The 16,924-nt window shown below is 42.5% G+C and overlaps 1 protein-coding gene across 6 annotated transcripts in view; it reads right to left on the bottom strand.

Annotated features, from left to right (window-relative positions):
- Positions 1-2,707: 2,707 nt before the first annotated feature.
- LOC112226913 (sickle tail protein homolog) overlaps positions 2,708-16,924 on the bottom strand; it is a 51,841-nt gene continuing 37,624 nt past the window's right edge. For 4 of the 6 annotated variants that reach the window (XM_024391579.2, XM_042307649.1, XM_042307648.1 and 1 more), the window contains 8 exons: positions 16,592-16,883; positions 16,130-16,386; positions 15,700-15,864; positions 11,027-11,146; positions 7,997-8,080; positions 5,770-7,404; positions 4,999-5,136; positions 2,708-4,297 (listed from right to left, as the gene is read on the bottom strand). In XM_024391579.2, the coding sequence (XP_024247347.2) occupies positions 3,884-4,297; positions 4,999-5,136; positions 5,770-7,404; positions 7,997-8,080; positions 11,027-11,146; positions 15,700-15,864; positions 16,130-16,386; positions 16,592-16,883 (3,105 nt within the window). In that variant the 3' untranslated portion in view covers positions 2,708-3,883. The remainder of the gene's footprint in view (positions 4,298-4,998; positions 5,137-5,769; positions 7,405-7,996; positions 8,081-11,026; positions 11,147-15,699; positions 15,865-16,129; positions 16,387-16,591; positions 16,884-16,924) is intronic. The other 2 variants (XM_042307650.1, XM_042307645.1) reach the window with 2 other exon arrangements.

Below are 16,924 nucleotides of genomic sequence, written 5' to 3' on the forward strand. Positions count from 1 at the left end.
TACATGTCTCTATATGCCAGAGCTTACCATCAGTGCCCTCCTGAAATGAATTGCATAAAGCCTCTGGACTTAAAGTATATTGCACACACTTTCATTATTGATTTAAGTCATCAGGTGTCGTGGGACATCTGTGTATGAGGGTACTGTACTATGGACATTTTGATAACTAACCACAACAAATGTTATTGGGTTGTTGCTGCATGTGTTCTGGAATGAAGAAAAATGGTTTGGTTAGTATGACCTTACTGTAGTGTGTGTACAGGTTTCTTAGATGGGGTGACCCGTTGAAAATCAGGAAAAACCGACATACTATGAAACCTTGCACTAGAATGTTAAGGCTGTCATTCTGTCAATTATAATTTAACAATCTAGCTTTTGGTACTAGAATGAATAGACTGTTTTAAAATATGATAACCATTCATGTAAACAGCTTTTATATTTTATGACATTTAGATTGATAGTACTGTCTCGCTTCCCCTGAATGGTGTTACAATAGTGGGACAGGGACCTTTCAAGCTATAAAAAAATCACAAAATAAACCTTTAACCAATTTAAATGTAATTTCCTTCATTAGATATTCTAAAGTACTGTACTGAATTATGAATTATGTTGTTCATAACATTTCAAAATTGAGTCTAAATAACACATAAACCGTATAGGATGACAGTTGAAGGAAATAACAAGGGTAGGAAAGGAAGGACACTGAATGTAAGAAACTTAGGATAGAAAATATGCTCAATTTGTGAAAGGGGACAGCATTTAGGGAATAATAGAGGTGTTTCAGGATCAAGTAAAAGCTGTGCAGACTCCTTTAGTTATATTTTCATCAGGAGCTTGGAATGTCCCCAAAATTGTAAAAACACTGTGTTATCTATAAACCTCTACAAAATCTCATTGATACTTTAATGTGCCAGGTGAAGTGGGACACTAATGTATTTCTAACGAGAACATAGTGCCCAAAAAAAAAATGATTATTTGTTTGCTCCCTGCAGTACTGGTGTGTAATCATTAGTCCAAACAGTTGTGTTTTGCAACTAAAACGAGAGTTTATATTGGAAATATTTGTCACATTTGCTTCCTTTTTAAGAAACGTCTTGCAAAAGTATCTGCATAATGAATATCTAAAGGCTCTATTTAATCTGCATCGCTTAAACCTTTCAGATTGTGCTATAGAAATGGAAATGTCATTTCCGATTGAGCCAAGATATACACCGTTTATTCAGTCTCGGATAACGCGGGAATATTGCCTTTAAATTTCAATCACGCTGTAATGCTGAACTTCCGCGATATGGATTTATACCAAAAAAGGCCACCACTCACGTGATGCACTTCTATTGATTTAGGGCAACAGTGTTAAAAATGAAGACAATAGATTTGAACACATTCTACCCTAATCTATGTTTAGCCACAATAATAGATGGTGGCCATTGACTGTGACCGACCATAGGAAACATTTCTTTACACAACACTGGTCACCAACACTTGTCCTGGGGAGCTACAGGGTCATATGTAGACTTCTGTTCCTGCCAAAGAGCAATACTTTAACATTGTCCTTCATTCCACTAATGATCAAGCCCTTGATGATTGGAATTAAAGCCTGTACACGCCAGGACCAGGGTTGGTGTCCACTGCTCTATGGTGTGATTTAATAGGCTAATTGTCATTCTTGGCAGTACTGGATATGTTGGTATTTGTAAATACAGATTCTTACTGGGTTAACAGCTTGACTTCTCCTCTATCATGCCTTCTACCATTACTGAAGATCTAACAACATGGCAAACTAATTCACAATTCTAGTATTACAAGCCACTTTACTTACAGAAAACTACTTGGCTAATTTGGCAAGCATACTAATTCACATCCTCATTACAGTAATTCCAATTAGAAATGCAAATTAGGGAGCCACATCTTTGATTAACTGACAAAGTTCCTTGTTGGTTTGTGGATGTCCTCCTAGACTTGTGCTGTTGATGTAGCTCTACCATAATGCATTGGGAGATATAATAATTAACCCTATGATGCTAAAATGAGTTATTTTTAATTACCAGCCATCCCTCCCTCTGAGTTGCATCTCACAATCTGGACTCTCTTCAACTTTCCTGTGTTAAATATGATGCAGAATGATGATATGCTAATTACAGTAGATGGGCATTGGGATTCATAATGTCTGGAATTTACATATGAGCTAATTATCATTTAATGAAACTAATTACTAATAATTGACTAATTAAAAGGATGAGATATCTCATTATGTTTCTTTCCCTCTGTGATAAATGTGTTAATGACATTCTCTCAGATATTTGTCAAGTCTAAATGTGTTATTATGTCATGTTTATTTCTTTGTCAGAGCAAATATCCATGACCTAATCAGAGACCATATTTAAGATCTATTGTTTCAGCTCTTTTAGAATTTCACACATTTATTTTGGACTCGAAGCAAATTATTGCTTCAAAATCTGTTTGAAATCTGTATTACATTTACGTATAGTTATTTTATGTAAATTATTCTGAACATTTGAAAAATACTGCTATGCAAAAGCTGTCTGGCTGCCCTCTTTCCTGTGTAAAATTGCATGTGTACATTGCCCTCTGTTGGGCAATAATAGGAAGTGCAAACTTATTTTGCATCAATACCTACGCCAGTAAACATATTTTCATACAATTATACAAATGAATATAACATGAACAAATAGAAGCCTACAGCAAATCACTCACAGAAAGCCCTTTATTAGTTTTTCAACCTCACAAGTATTTCATTCCACAATACATTTTTACAACATGGTTTACAGCTTTACAAAATCAGAGACCACTAAATAGGAGTTGTGCAAACACAATAGTTCTCTAATATTACAGATAAATATGTCAAATCTCTATAATGTACTTGTATGTAAACTTCTGTCACTAAGTATGAATGTAAACACCAGTTACTGATATGAATATAAGAGTATCACAGTAAGCTATTTGGTTAAAATAAGTAGGTGCCATCCCAAAGGAAAACATTACAACATCCACACAGTGCATGTCTTAGATACATGGTCTGTAAAACCAAATACTTTGGCATTTACCACATCTACTGCCATAAAAGTCCTCTAAACATCACCTTGATTGTACAGTAGCTATCTTGTTAGCTCAAACAATTTGGCAGTGCATAGGAAGCTTAAGAAATCCCCAAGCTCTTTTTCCCTTAAAGTTCCACTCACACTCTACACATCTAAGATCATTGCATAGAAGAGATTCTCTGACAGATGACAAGTGAATGACAGATGCTAGATGAAATATACTATATCTATCCCCAAAATAATTTGATTTCCTTATATAATAAATTGTTATTTTAGATCAAATCTGCATATTATCTGTCACTCAAATTCTTATAAAATATACATTATATTCAACACCATCAATTAAACCAAAGATTTCTCACATCAATAAAAATAAAATCCAGATTTCCAGCACCACCAAACTGCACTAGCATTAATTCTAGAATGTTTGCACCTTTTTGTGTTGATCATTTGTAATGCAAAGTAGTTATCTTGTTATTATGGTTATCATCATACAAAAGCCGAGGCAGAAATAAAAAGGTCCTCTTGCTCAAACTGAGTGTTGACTGAAAACCAGGTCAATGTATTTTCTTTTTCAAACGGTTCATTATCAAACACGTATGGAAGGGATAGAGAGAAACAAGACTGCCCTGCAATTGTATTATTTTGCCATGAAAACAGCATTTCCCTCCACTGTAATTTATAGATATAAAAAGATCATGATATGTCCTTAGATAAAGAAGCTGCTGGTGTTTGTGTGGTTTTGCTGCTGTGTCCACATTGCATCTTGTGACCGGTGAAGCTGGGTATATGTGCAATACGGTGGATACTCCTTGCACCTTGACTCATGGCAGTCGAGGAGAGGAGGGAGGGGAGGATGAGGTGGAGGACGTGGATGTGGGGGACAAAGAGGATGAGTTGGAAGAGGGGGAGTTGGAGGAGGAAGAGGAAGATGAGCAGTAAGAGAAATGGCTGGGTCGGCCATTTTGGGTTTGAGACGAGAGGGAAAGATTTTGACGTCTGTCATTGAGAGACGGGCTAGGAGGGACGAGACGACTCAGATTAAGAGACGGGATGAAAGACTTGTGTGAGGAGGATGGGAAGGATGAAGGTGATTTAATAGGGTTAGGCACTGAGTTAGGATCTGGGGATGACGTGTTTTTTCCAGAGCTATGACAAAAGGCTGGGATCTTAGAAGCAGGTAAAGCAAGGAAAGAATGGTTACTATCCCCACCTGCTTTCTTAGTACTTCTGATGGCCTGCGAAACAAAGATGGCAGGAGACATGGAATGTCAAGAAAGGCAAAAGAAGTGTTATTATACAAAGATAAATAAACAATGTTACAAAGCAAACAGATGGCACTAAAATACACAAAAAATAGATGATTCATTGAAAATATAAACAACCACAGTAAAACAGATGAAGTCAGGAAATGATCTAAAGGGTTAATGATGCCCACTAATTAACCAATTAAATGCACTTACTCATCAAGCACACGCAATGTTTATGACATAAATACCATGCTACTCAGGGTGAGATGAAGAGGGTTAAAGAATACTTGGATAGCTGACAGAGGGTGAATTTAGATGGATCATTTGAGTTGCTTTAGTTTAAGTTTAGAGAATCGCATTTGTTTGCAAAAAATGAAAATGCTTAATTCAAGGAGATCTTCAAAAAGTGAAGTGAATATATCCTTGCCAATCTTCTATCCTTTTCTCCATCTCAAAGGGACTGAAGGTTACATGCTGAGCATGCTCATGGAGCATATAGAGGTGAAGAGGGTACATATGGTAAGTCAAAAGGTCTTGAAGACATAGGAGAACAAGACAGAGAACGCATGGATTCAACAAACATCTCATAATTGTACAGTTTCCAATGCTTTACATGAACGCACTTCTCTACATCATGAAAGTGGTTGCTCCAATACTTCCTGACACAGGCCATCTTATAGTAAAACTACCTGTCGAAACTGCTTCTGATTGCCCTGGAGCTTCTGAGCTTTTCCCCCTGGTTTGTCAGCTGACCCGGCTGGTTGCTGCCAGGACTTTGCAGATGCAGAACGTGACATCTGACTTGAAGAAGGAGAGCCACTGGTATTCTGTAAATATTCAAACAGACAAAAAGAAACACAAAAATGATACTGTATTTTAGGGACGGATTGTGAAAACACCTAAGAGCCGAAGCAACAACAAAGAAAAACCTGTATTCAGAAATAAGATTCCAGCATGCTTACAGTAGGTTTGTGTTTCCCAAACTGGGGTACAAGCAGGGGTAGCTCTAGGCCATAGCCTGAGACATTATCTGTAATGGTGGATTTTGTGTTCACCTGTATTTTATGTTGTATATGTAGGGAGCTGGTGGGTCAATTTATGAGTACACAACTTTTTTCCAAGTTTGGGAACCACTGACCAACCTGCACCAACTCTGAGAGCAGAGCATGCACAACAGAACCACAAGTACAGTATAAAGCCAGTCATTTTAAAGCCTGTCACTTTGACCCAGACAAAGTTAACTGTTCAAAGTTCACAAAAACACATCATAGCAATCCAGATCCCAAGGGACAACAATCATGTCAGCTGACACCACAAAGACAGCTTATAAGCAGAGGTAGATCCCAGTTGTATCCCCAGCAACACCTGAAAAACATGTTAATCTTTATTGGTTAGAGGTTGGAAATCTACCAGGGACCCAGCCACCAGTGCAGTTAGAGGGAAGCAACTTTAAGAGAGACCTGTTTCTTGGAGCTGCTCGTGATGGACGGTCTGGGAAGCTGTGGAAGTTGTGGTTTGGACTTCTTACTCTGAGGATTAAGGGACTTAGAGACCTGAGGAGGGGTAGACCTCTTGGAGGGACTGCCCTCCCTCTCTTGTTTGAGTTTCATAGTGGATGGAGACTCTTCACAGGAGTCTATCTTAAGCGCAGAGGGGCTTATATTATCCACGATGATCTCCCGCTTTTTAATGGTCTCATCTAAACTGTTTCTGGACTCGTAGGTGTTCTTACAGATCGCCTCTGTTCTGTGTTTAGAGTTTGACCAGGTGAGAGTGCTTGATGACATTACGTTATTCACAGTGGTGAGGTGACTGGAGTCAGTTTGGGGTTTGCTGCTGTTGATCTCAAACCTCTTGGTCTCCTTCATGTGTCCGTCCTCCCCGTCCTCATAGACCACCACCTGGAGCGTCTTCTTGCCTGTTTTGGTCCCAGTGCGAATCGCTTGGCTGATGGCCGCCAGCTTTTTTGTTGGGAACTTGAATTTGAACTTATTTTTGGACTCTGGTTTGCTGCCATTTGAGGACTCTGTTTTAGACTGTTCTGGCGATGAGCACTCTGATGTACTTGTCTGTTGCGCAACCACAGCAGGAGTATTACTGTGACCGTTTGCAGTGTTTTCTGTCACTGCTGTCTTGTTTGCCTGTTGGAGATCAGTGTTAGGCTTTACCTGAGGTACATTCTTCTCTGCTTCCTCGTTCTCCTCTTCGATGCTCTTCTGGTGCAGCATCACATCCAGCTCCTCCTCACACTCAAAGATGGTGGACATACGCTTGTAGGCCGACCGAATGTCCATGGGCTCGTCGAATATGATGATCACAGGCTTCCTATCGAAGCCACAGTGCTCCTCCTGGCTGACGCTGGTGGTGGTGTCGTTCCCCACCTTGACGGTCTGAACCTCGGACCCGTTGGTCCTACTTACTATCTCCTGGTACTGCCTGGTGGACAGAGCCTGCACTCTGTTGCTGGTAATCATCATGAAGGAGATGTTCTCAGGGGGAGGAGAGCCCTCCTCGTCGGGGAGGTCAGGGCTCAGGCTGCTGCTCTCCTCTACATACCGTGGTGCTCTGCCTCTGGATGACCTAAATACTACCTGCTGGCTCTGGCTGTCATCCAGGTTCACACTCTCTACTGGTGGAGGAGACACTGGACTACCTGAACCCTCCTGAGCTATAATAGTTATAGACTGATTGGTACTTGGTACTGGTGGAGATGATGGTATACTGTTAGCAGGATGAGTGCTGAATTCAGTAGGTGCAGGTAAGTCCTTCTTCTCTGCAGGTATTGTAGAATACACAGGTTCATCCACCTCCTCTTTCTGACTCTCAACAGGATCCTTCAGGTCATTCTCATCTACGAGGCTCGCCTTCTCACTATCTTCTCCAACTGCTATCTTTTGTGTTTCAGGAGGACAATCTTCGCACTCCACCACTAGAGGTGACTCATCTGCTGTTAGTAACTCTAGCTGCTGGGAGTCAAGCATATTTGTGTTTGCCACCTGTGAGGGGGACACTGTTCCCTCTCTCCCTTCCGATTGGTCTGTTCTTCCCGATGGAGGCTTTTCATTGGATATCTGTCCCATAACATAATACATGACCTGGGAAAAAAGGAGGGAAGTATCTATTAACATTAAAAAATATATACAGGTAACTGCCAAAATAAAGGAAACACTGAGTAATTTAGGAATACAACGTATATTGAAAGCAGGTGCTTCCACATAGGTGTGGTTCCTGAGTTAATTAAAGAAATAAAACATCCCATCATGCTTAGGGTCAGTTGACCATTATTTTGGCTACCATGGCTAGAAGAAGAGATCTCAGTGACTTTAAAAGAGGGGTCTCAAAGGAGCATAGAGGGTTTAAAGACATTTTGTGTGTCTCAGTCACCAAATCTCAACCCAATTGAACATTTATGGGAGATTATGGAGCGGTTCCCACGGCAATGTTTTCCACAACCTCTATAAACAAAACACCAAATGATGGAATTTCTCATGGAAGAATGGTGTCGCATCCCTCCAATAGACACTTGTATTATCTATGCCAAGGCACATTGAAGCTGTTCTGGCCACTCGTGGTGGCCCAATGTCCTATTAAGACACTTGATGTTGGTGTTTCCTTTATTTTGGCAGTTACCTGTATATACTGTATTCAGACTGAGGAACATGGGTAATATGGGGATGAAAGACTTACCCTGGGACTCTTTGGTACAGTGTCAAATCTGTTTTCATCGGTGTTGAGCACACTTTTTTCTTTACCCTGGTTCTCCTGACTCTCCTAGGACAGTTTAGGGGATAACATCATTGCACAACAGCTCTTAGAATTCCGTTTACACTTTCATTTACAGTGACGAGACCAGCCATGGCAGCCAAGAGAGCATGCGTAGAACACTAAGGGAAATAGAGTCAAGCACAATGTGATACGAATGTGATAAGGGAACAAAATATCAGATGCAGATTCATTCACAAAGCCAGGTAAGAACACTGCACAGTGTGAATGATTAGTCCGTAATCTCAAAGTGGAAGGGAACTGGAAATCAAGAGCAAATATTTTCCAACACAAAGAGACACCATACATCTTTTATATGAGACATCAGTCAATTCTTTGAAAAGCAGAGATAACATTTTCATGAGAAGAAAACATGAGAAACACCAAACCTCCGACCCCCAAGCCATTCCAGCAGCAATAGCAAAACACAGCACTGAGTGGCAGTCAGACCAGTATTCAGAAGCACATTCAATCACAAGCAAGCTCTAGATCCAATCTTAGACCAGATTCAGAGGCTGATGAAGCTGAAAGCACAGACAGTCAGGCCCCAGATCAAATTAGTGTTAGAGGCCTAGATAAGCATTGAATTAAAAATCCAACCTTATTTACATAAGTATTCAGACCTTTTGCTATGAAATTGAGCTCAGGTGCATCCCGTTTCAATTCAACATCCTTGAGATGTTTCTACAACTTGATTGGAGTCCACCTGTGGTACATTCAATTGATTGGACAATATTTGGAAAGGCACACACCTGTCTACAGCTGACAGTGCATGTCAGAGCAAAAACCAAGCCATGAGGTCGAAGGAATTGTCCGTAGAGCTCTGAGACAGGGTTGTGTCGAGGCACAGATCTGGGGAAGGGTACCAGAACATTTCTGCAGCATTGAAAGTCCCCAATAACCCAGGGGCCTCCATCATTCTTAAATGGAAGCAGTTCGGAACCACCAAGACTCTTCCTAGAGCTGTCCACCTGGCAAAACTGAGCAATCGGGAGAGAAGAGCCTTGGTCTAGCCTTAGTCTAGGTTAGACTACTGCAATGCTCTACTTTCCGGCTACCCGGATAAAGCACTAAATAAACTTCAGTTAGTGCTAAATACGGCTGCTAGAATCCTGAATAGAACCAATTTTTTTTTATCATATTACTCCAGTGCTAGCCTCCCTACACTGGCTTCCTGTTAAGGCAAGGGCTGATTTCAAGGTTTCACTGCTAACCTACAAAGCATTACATGGGCTTGCTCCTACCTATCTCTCTGATTTGGTCCTGCCGTATATACCTACACGTACGCTACGGTCACAAGACGCAGGCCTCCTAATTGTCCCTAGAATTTCTAAGCAAACAGCTGGAGGCAGGGCTTTCTCCTATAGAGCTCCATTTTTATGGAATGGTCTTCCTACCCATGTGAGAGACGCAGACTCGGTCTCAACCTTTAATTCTTTACTGAAGACTCATCTCTTCAGTGGGTCATATGATTGAGTGTAGTCTGGCCCAGGAGTGTGAAGGTGAACGGAAAGGCTCTGGAGCAACGAACCGCCCTTGCTGTCTCTGCCTGGCAGGTTCCCCTCTTTCCACTGGGATTCTCTGCCTCTAACCCTATTACAGGGGCTGAGTCACTGGTTTATTGGTGCTCTTTCATGCCGTCCCTAGGAGGGGTGCGTCACTTGAATGGGTTGAGTCACTGATGTGATCTTCCTGTCTGGGTTGGCGCCCCCCCTTGGGTTGTGCCGTGGCAGAGATCTTTGTGGGCTATACTCGGCCTTGTCTCAGGATGGTAAGTTGGTGGTTGAAGATATCCCTCTAGTCGTGTTGGGGCTGTGCTTTGGCAAAGTGGGTGGGGTTATATCCTTCCTGTTTGGCCCTGTCTGGGGGTATCATCGGATGGGGCCACAGTGTCTCCTGACCCCTCCTGTCTCAGCCTCTAGTATTTATGCTGCAGTAGTTTATGTGTCGGGGGGCTAGGGTCAGTTTGTTATATCTGGAGTACTTCTCCTGTCTTATCTGGTGAATTTAAGTATGCTCTCTAAGTATTCTCTCTTTCTCTCTCTCTTTCTTTCTCTCTCTCGCGGAGGACCTGAGCCCTAAGACCAAGCCTCAGGACTACCTGGCATGATGACTCCTTGCTGTCCCCAGTCCACCTGGCCGTGCTGCTGCTCCAGTTTCAACTGTTCTGCCTGTGATTATTATTATTTGACCATGCTGGTCATTTATGAACATTTGAACATCTTGGCCATGTTCTGTTATAATCTCCACCCGGCACAGCCAGAAGAGGACTGGCCAACCTTCATAGCCTGGTTCCTCTCTAGGTTTCTTCCTAGGTTTTGGCCTTTCTAGGGAGTTTTTCCTAGCCACCGTGCTTCTACACCTGCATTGCTTGCTGTTTGGGGTTTTAGGCTGGGTTTCTCACAGCACTTTGAGATATCAGCTGATGTACGAAGGGCTATATAAATACATTTGATTAGATTTTGGTCAGGGAGGTGACCAAAAACCCGATGGTCACTCTGATAGAGCTCCAGAATTCTTCTTTGGAGATGGGAGAATCTTCCAGAAGGACAACCATCTCTATATCACTCAACAAACCAGGCCTTTATGGTAGAGTGGCCAGACGGAAGCCACTCCTCAGTACCCAAGAAGACTTGAGGTTGTAATCACTGCCAAAGATGCTTCAACAAAGTACTAAGTAAAGGGTCTGAATACTTATGTAAATGTGATATTTCAGTTCAGATTTTTTTTATACATTTGCTAAAATAAAAAACAATGTTTTTGCTTTGTGATTATGGGGAATTGTGTTTAGATTGGTGAGGAAAAATAACAATTGACTCAATTTTAGAATAAGGCTGTAGCGTAATCTAGAGGTCTGAATACTTTCCGAATGCACTATATAAGCAATGAGTGCAGGCCTCAGGTCAGACCATAGGCACACCACACACATGGGGTTAGTAATAAGGCATCTGTTACCTTAGGGACTTTGGGTGAAAGGGAGAGCTCTGGTTCTATCTGTCTGACTTGTGATGCAGTGCTTGTGAGGTCTACAACGCACTTTGTGCCTACATCTCTAAGAGTGCACTTCTGAAACACCTGAGGAGGTCAAAGTGCACTGATTAGATCACAGATTCCAGATTGCATGACAAGGGCTCTGTACAACAAATGCTGAGTTAAATATCACACTATCTGATGTATTTGTCTGCACTTATTCTTGTTCACACAGACATTCCTCCATTGAACAACACAAGGTGACATACATGTAAAGTGTTGGTCCCATGTCTCATGAGCTGAAATTAAAGATCCCAGGAATTTTTCATATGCTTGAAAAGCTAATTTATCTCAAATGTTGTGCTCAAATTTGTTAACATCCTTGTTAGTGAGCATTTCTCCTTCGCTAAAATAATCCATCCACCTGACAGGTGTGGCATGTCAAGAAGCTGATTCAACAGAATGATCATTACACAAGTGCACCTTGTACTGAGGACAATAAAAGGCCACTTTTAAACATGTAATTTTGTCACACAACACAATGCCACAGATGTCTCAAGTCTTGAGGGAGTGTGCATTTGACATTATTTTAGTGTTAATTTATCTACTATAAGCCGCATCCAACTTTGTTTTAGAAAATGTGGCTGTACGTCCAACCGGCCTCACAACCGCAGACCACGTGTAACCACGCCAGCCCAGGACTTCCACATCCGGCTTCTACACCTGCGGGATTGTCGCTAACCCAGACAGCTGATGAAACTGTGGGTTTGCACAACCAAAGACTTTCTGCACAAACTTGTCAGAAACTGGCTCAGGGAAGCTCATCTGTGTGCTCGTCATCCTCACCAGGGTTTTGACCTGACTGCAGTTTGGCGTCGTAACCAACTTCAGTGGGCAAATGCTCACCTTCGATGGCCATTAGCACGCTGAAGAAGTGTGCTCTTTATGGATGAATTGCGGTTTCAACTGTACCGGGCAGATGGCAGACGTATGGCGTCATGTGGGCGAGCGGTTTGCTGATATCAACATTGTGAACAGTGTCCCATGGTGGTGTTATGGTATGGGCAGTCATAAGCTACGGACCACGAACACAATTGCATTTTATCGATGGCAAATTGAATGCACAGAGATACTGTGACGAGATCCTGAGGCCCTTTGTCATGCCATCACGCTGTCATCATCTCATGTTTCAGCATGATAATACACGGCTCCATGTGGAAAGGATCTGTACACAATTTCTGGAAGCTGAAAATGTCTCAGTTCTTCCATGGCCCCAATACTCACCAGACATGTCACCCACTGAGCATGTTTGGGATGTTCTGGATCGACATGTACGACAGCGTGTTCCAGTTCCCACCAATATCCAGCAACTACGCACAGGGATCGAAGAGCAGTGGGACAACATTCCACAGGCCACAATCAACAGCCTGATCAACTTCATGCAAAGGAGATGTGTCGCTCTGCATGAAGTATCTGTGAGCAACTGATACAGATCTGTATTCCCGGTCATGTGAAATCCATAGGTCAGGGCCTAATGAATTTATTTAAATTGACTCAGTACCTTATATGAACTGTAACTGGGGCGGCAGGTAGCCTAGTGGTTAAGAACGTTGGGCCAGTAACCGAAAAGTTGCTAGATCGAATTCCTGAACTGACAAAGAAAAAATCTGTCATTCTGCCCCTGAACAAGGCAGTTAACCCACTGTCCCTAGGCCGTCATTGTAAATAAGAATTGGTTCTAGACTGGCTTGCCTAGTTATATAAAGGATAAAAAAATATAGAAGGAAAGATTGCAACATGCAAATTGTTGCATTTCTATTTTTGTTCAGTGTAGTAATGCATGTACACTAGTGTTAATGTTTATGTTAAAAAGGTCCAAAATGGACAAATGCTTTGTACATACACTATATAGACAAAAGTATGTGGACAACACTTCAAATTAGTAGATTGTACGACAGCGTCTGCTATTTCAGCCACACCCATATCTGACAAGTGTATGAAATCCATAGACAAACATTGTCAGTAGAATGACCCGTACTGAAGAGCTCAGTGACTTTCAACATGGAATCGTCATAGGATGCCACCTTTCCAACAAGTCAGTTTGTTAAATTTCTGCCCTGCTAGAGCTGCCCCAGTCAACTGTAAGTGCTGTTATTATGAAGTGGGAACATCTAGGAGCAACAATGGCTCAGCCCGAAAAGTGGTAGGCCACACAAGCTCACAGAATGGGACCGTGCTGAAATATGTAGTGCATAAAAATTGTATGTCCTCAGTTGCAACACTCACTACAGAGTTCCAAACTACCTCTGGAAGCAATGTCAGCACAATAACTATTTGTCAGGAGGTTCATGAAATGGGTTTCCTTTGCCGGGCAGCCTAAGATCACCATGCGCAATACCAAGCGTCGGCTGGAGTGGTGTAAAGCTCGCCGCCATTGGACTCTGGAGCAGTGGAAATGCGTTCTCTGGAGTCATGAATCACACTCACCATCTGGCAGTCCAACAGACAAATCTGGGTGTGGCGGATGTCAGGAGAACGCTACCCGTCCAAATGCATAGTGCCAACTGTAAAGTTGGGTGGAAGAGGAATAATGGTCTGGGGCTATTTTTCATGGTTCGGGCTAGGCCCCTTAGTTCCAGTGAAGGGAAATCTTAACACTACAGCATACAATAACATTCTAGACGATGCTGTGCTTCCAACTTTTTGGCAACAGTTTGGGGAAGGCCCTTTCCTGTTTCAGCATGACAATGCCCCTTTGTTGAGATCGGTGTGGAAGAGCTTGACTAGCTTGCAGAGAGCCCTGACCTTAAGCCCATCGGACACCTTTGGGATGAGTTGAAACGCTGACTGCGAGCCAGGCCTAAATGCCCAACATCAGTGCCCGACCTCCCCAATGCTCTTGTGGCTGAATGGAAGCAAGTCCCTGCAGCAATGTTCCAACATCTACTGGAAAGCCTTCCCAGAAGAGTGGAGGCTGTTATAGCAGCAAAGGAGGGACAAACTCCATATTAATGCCCATGAATTTGGAATGAGACAAGCAGGTGTCCACATACTTTTGGTCATGTAGTGTATTTGTGGTATGTACAGTTGAAGTCAGAAGTTGACATACACTTAGGTTGGAGTCATTAAAACTAGTTTTTCAAACACTCCACACATTTCTTGTTAACAAACTATAGATTTGGCAAGTCGGTTAGGACATCTACTTTGTGCATGACACAAGTAATTTTTCCAAAAATTGTTTACAGACAGATTATTTCACTAATAACTCACTGTATCACAATTCCAGTGGGTCAGAGGTTTAATAAACTAAGTTGACTGTGCCTTTAAACAGCATGTCATGGCTTTAGAAGCTTTTGATAGGCTAATTGACATAATTTGAGTCAATTGGAGGTGTACCTGTGGATGTATTTCAAGGCCTACCTTCAAACTCAGTGCCTCTTTGCTTGACATCATGGGAAAATCAAAAGAAATCAGCCAAGACCTCAGAAAAAAATGGTAGACCTCCACAAGACTGGTTCATCCTTGGGAGCAATTTCCAAATGCCTGAAGGTACCACGTTCATCTGTACAAACAATAGTACGGAAGTATAAACCACATTGGACCACGCAGCCATCTTACCGCTCAGGAAGGATGTAAATGTACTTTGGTGCGAAAAGTGCAAATCAATCTCAAAACAACAACAAAGGACCTTGTGAAGATGCTGGAGGAAACAAGTACAAAAGTATCTATATCCACAGTAAAAGAAGTCCTATATCAACATAACCTGAAAGGCCGCTCAGCGAGGAAGAAGCCACTGCTCCAAAACTGCCATAAAAAAGCCAGGTTACCGTTTCCAACTGCACATGGGGACAAAGATTGTACTTTTTGGAGAAATATAATCTGGTCTGATGAAACAAAAATAGAACTGTTTGGCCATAATGACCATCGTTATGTTTGGAGGAAAAAGGGGGAGGCTTGCAAGCCAAAGAACACCATCCCAACCGTGAAGCATGGGGCGGGGGTGGCAGCATCATGTTGTGGGGGTGCTTTGCTGCAGGAGGGACTGGTGCACTTCACAAAACAGATGGCATCATGAGGCAGGGAAATTATGTGGATGTATTGAAGCAACATTTCAAGACATCAGTCAGGAAGTTAAAGCTTGGTCACAAATTGCTCTTTCAAATGGACAATGACCCCAAGCATGCTTCCAAAGTTGTGGCAAAATGGCTTAAGGACAACAAAGTCAATGTAATTGGAGTGGCCATCACAAAGCCCTGACCTCAACCCTATAGACAATTTGTGGGCAGAACTGAAAAAGCGTGTGCGAGTAAAGGAGGCCTGCCAACCTGACTAAGTTACATCAGCTCTGTCTGGAGGAATGGGCCAAAATTCACCCAACTTATTGTGGGAAGCTTGTGGAAGGCTACCCGAAACGTTTGATCCAAGTTAAACAATTTGAAGGCAATGCTACCAAATACTAATTGAGTGTATATAAACATCTGACCCACTGAGAATGTGATGAAAGAAATAAAAGCTGAAATAAATAATTCTCTCTACTATTATTCCGACATTTCACATTCGTAAAATAAAGTGGTGATCCTAACTGACCTAAGACCGGGAATTTTTACTAGGATTAAATGTCAGGAAATGTCACTCTGTATCTGACAGTGTTTATTTACCTGTAGTTCCTTCATGAATGTATCCTCCTCCTCATCCTCTTCTTCATCCTCCTCTTCCTCTGGCTCAGCTGAGGCTGTGATAACAGATGTGGTTTGGGGCTTGACCTCTGGGGGCTGTCTGGTGGGTTTGGGACTGGGTTGAAGGAACACCTCCTCTTCATCGTCCTGAAGGGGATAGTAAAACACTGACTTGGAAACTTGAAAACTGTCTTGAATAAACTGACACTCTATCCCCCACTAGGTCATATGTGCATAGTCTGCATACACTACTAAAGATTCCATTTGACTTGCAGTGTTACAAATATTATGTATATGAATGTTGGGTCACATGTTGAATGCTTATTTCTAGACACTGAGGTTATCCTTTTGAAGACACATGTCTTGGAATGCTGCTTGACTAGGGAAACTGCCAAACAAATTAGTCACACACCCGTGTGGTGGCAGCTTCGTTCCTGGTAGTAAAGACGACTTCTCCAGACCTCCCTGTGGTCAGCCCTGGGCTTGATGGTGAGGTGAAGAACCTCCGTGGTGGGGGCGGTGGAGGGGACTTTCCTGCTTTCTCTGGGCTATTCCTCATCTCTCTTTCCACACTGGGCCTGCGAGGCTTCTCAACCATAGGCCTGTGTGGTCGCTCAGGGCTGCCCTGAACAATCATCTCAGAAGCCACATTAGCTGGCTGAGTGGGTTCTGTCAGACGACGACACACAGACACAGACAATGTACTGTACACTGTATAGAATGTACTGTACTTTACAAAAGAGAAAATAATATTGATATATCTTCGCATTTAGTCAAGATACTAATCCTAAACTGAACCCAAATAAAACAGAACACATGTCCTTCCATAGTTTCCAACATTTTAATGGATCTATTAACTTCCAAAGTTTCTTACCTGGAAGAGATGCCTCAGTAGGTTCAGGAACATCCATCTCGTCTAGCAGTGGAGTGTTGAGGGGCATCTTTGGGTCTGGGAGGGTCTGGGGGAGAGATGGCTGGTCTGGAGCTAGGGGTGGATTGGGAGACTGAGACTCACTCCTCCCCATCTCGGTCAACTCTAAATCAGGGATGGCCATCATTAGGCTGGCCTGGGCTTCCTGGAGAATCTGCTCAAACTGACTCCCAGCAGAGGTGGCTGATCTCTGTGGTGGCCTCCCCTCCTCCAGGTCCCACTCTCTCTCTGCAGCCTATATGGTGGGAGAGAGAGGCCCAGACATCTCAACTCATA

The sequence above is a fragment of the Oncorhynchus tshawytscha genome, linkage group LG28, assembly GCF_018296145.1.
Source record: "Oncorhynchus tshawytscha isolate Ot180627B linkage group LG28, Otsh_v2.0, whole genome shotgun sequence".
NCBI lineage: Eukaryota > Metazoa > Chordata > Actinopteri > Salmoniformes > Salmonidae > Oncorhynchus > Oncorhynchus tshawytscha.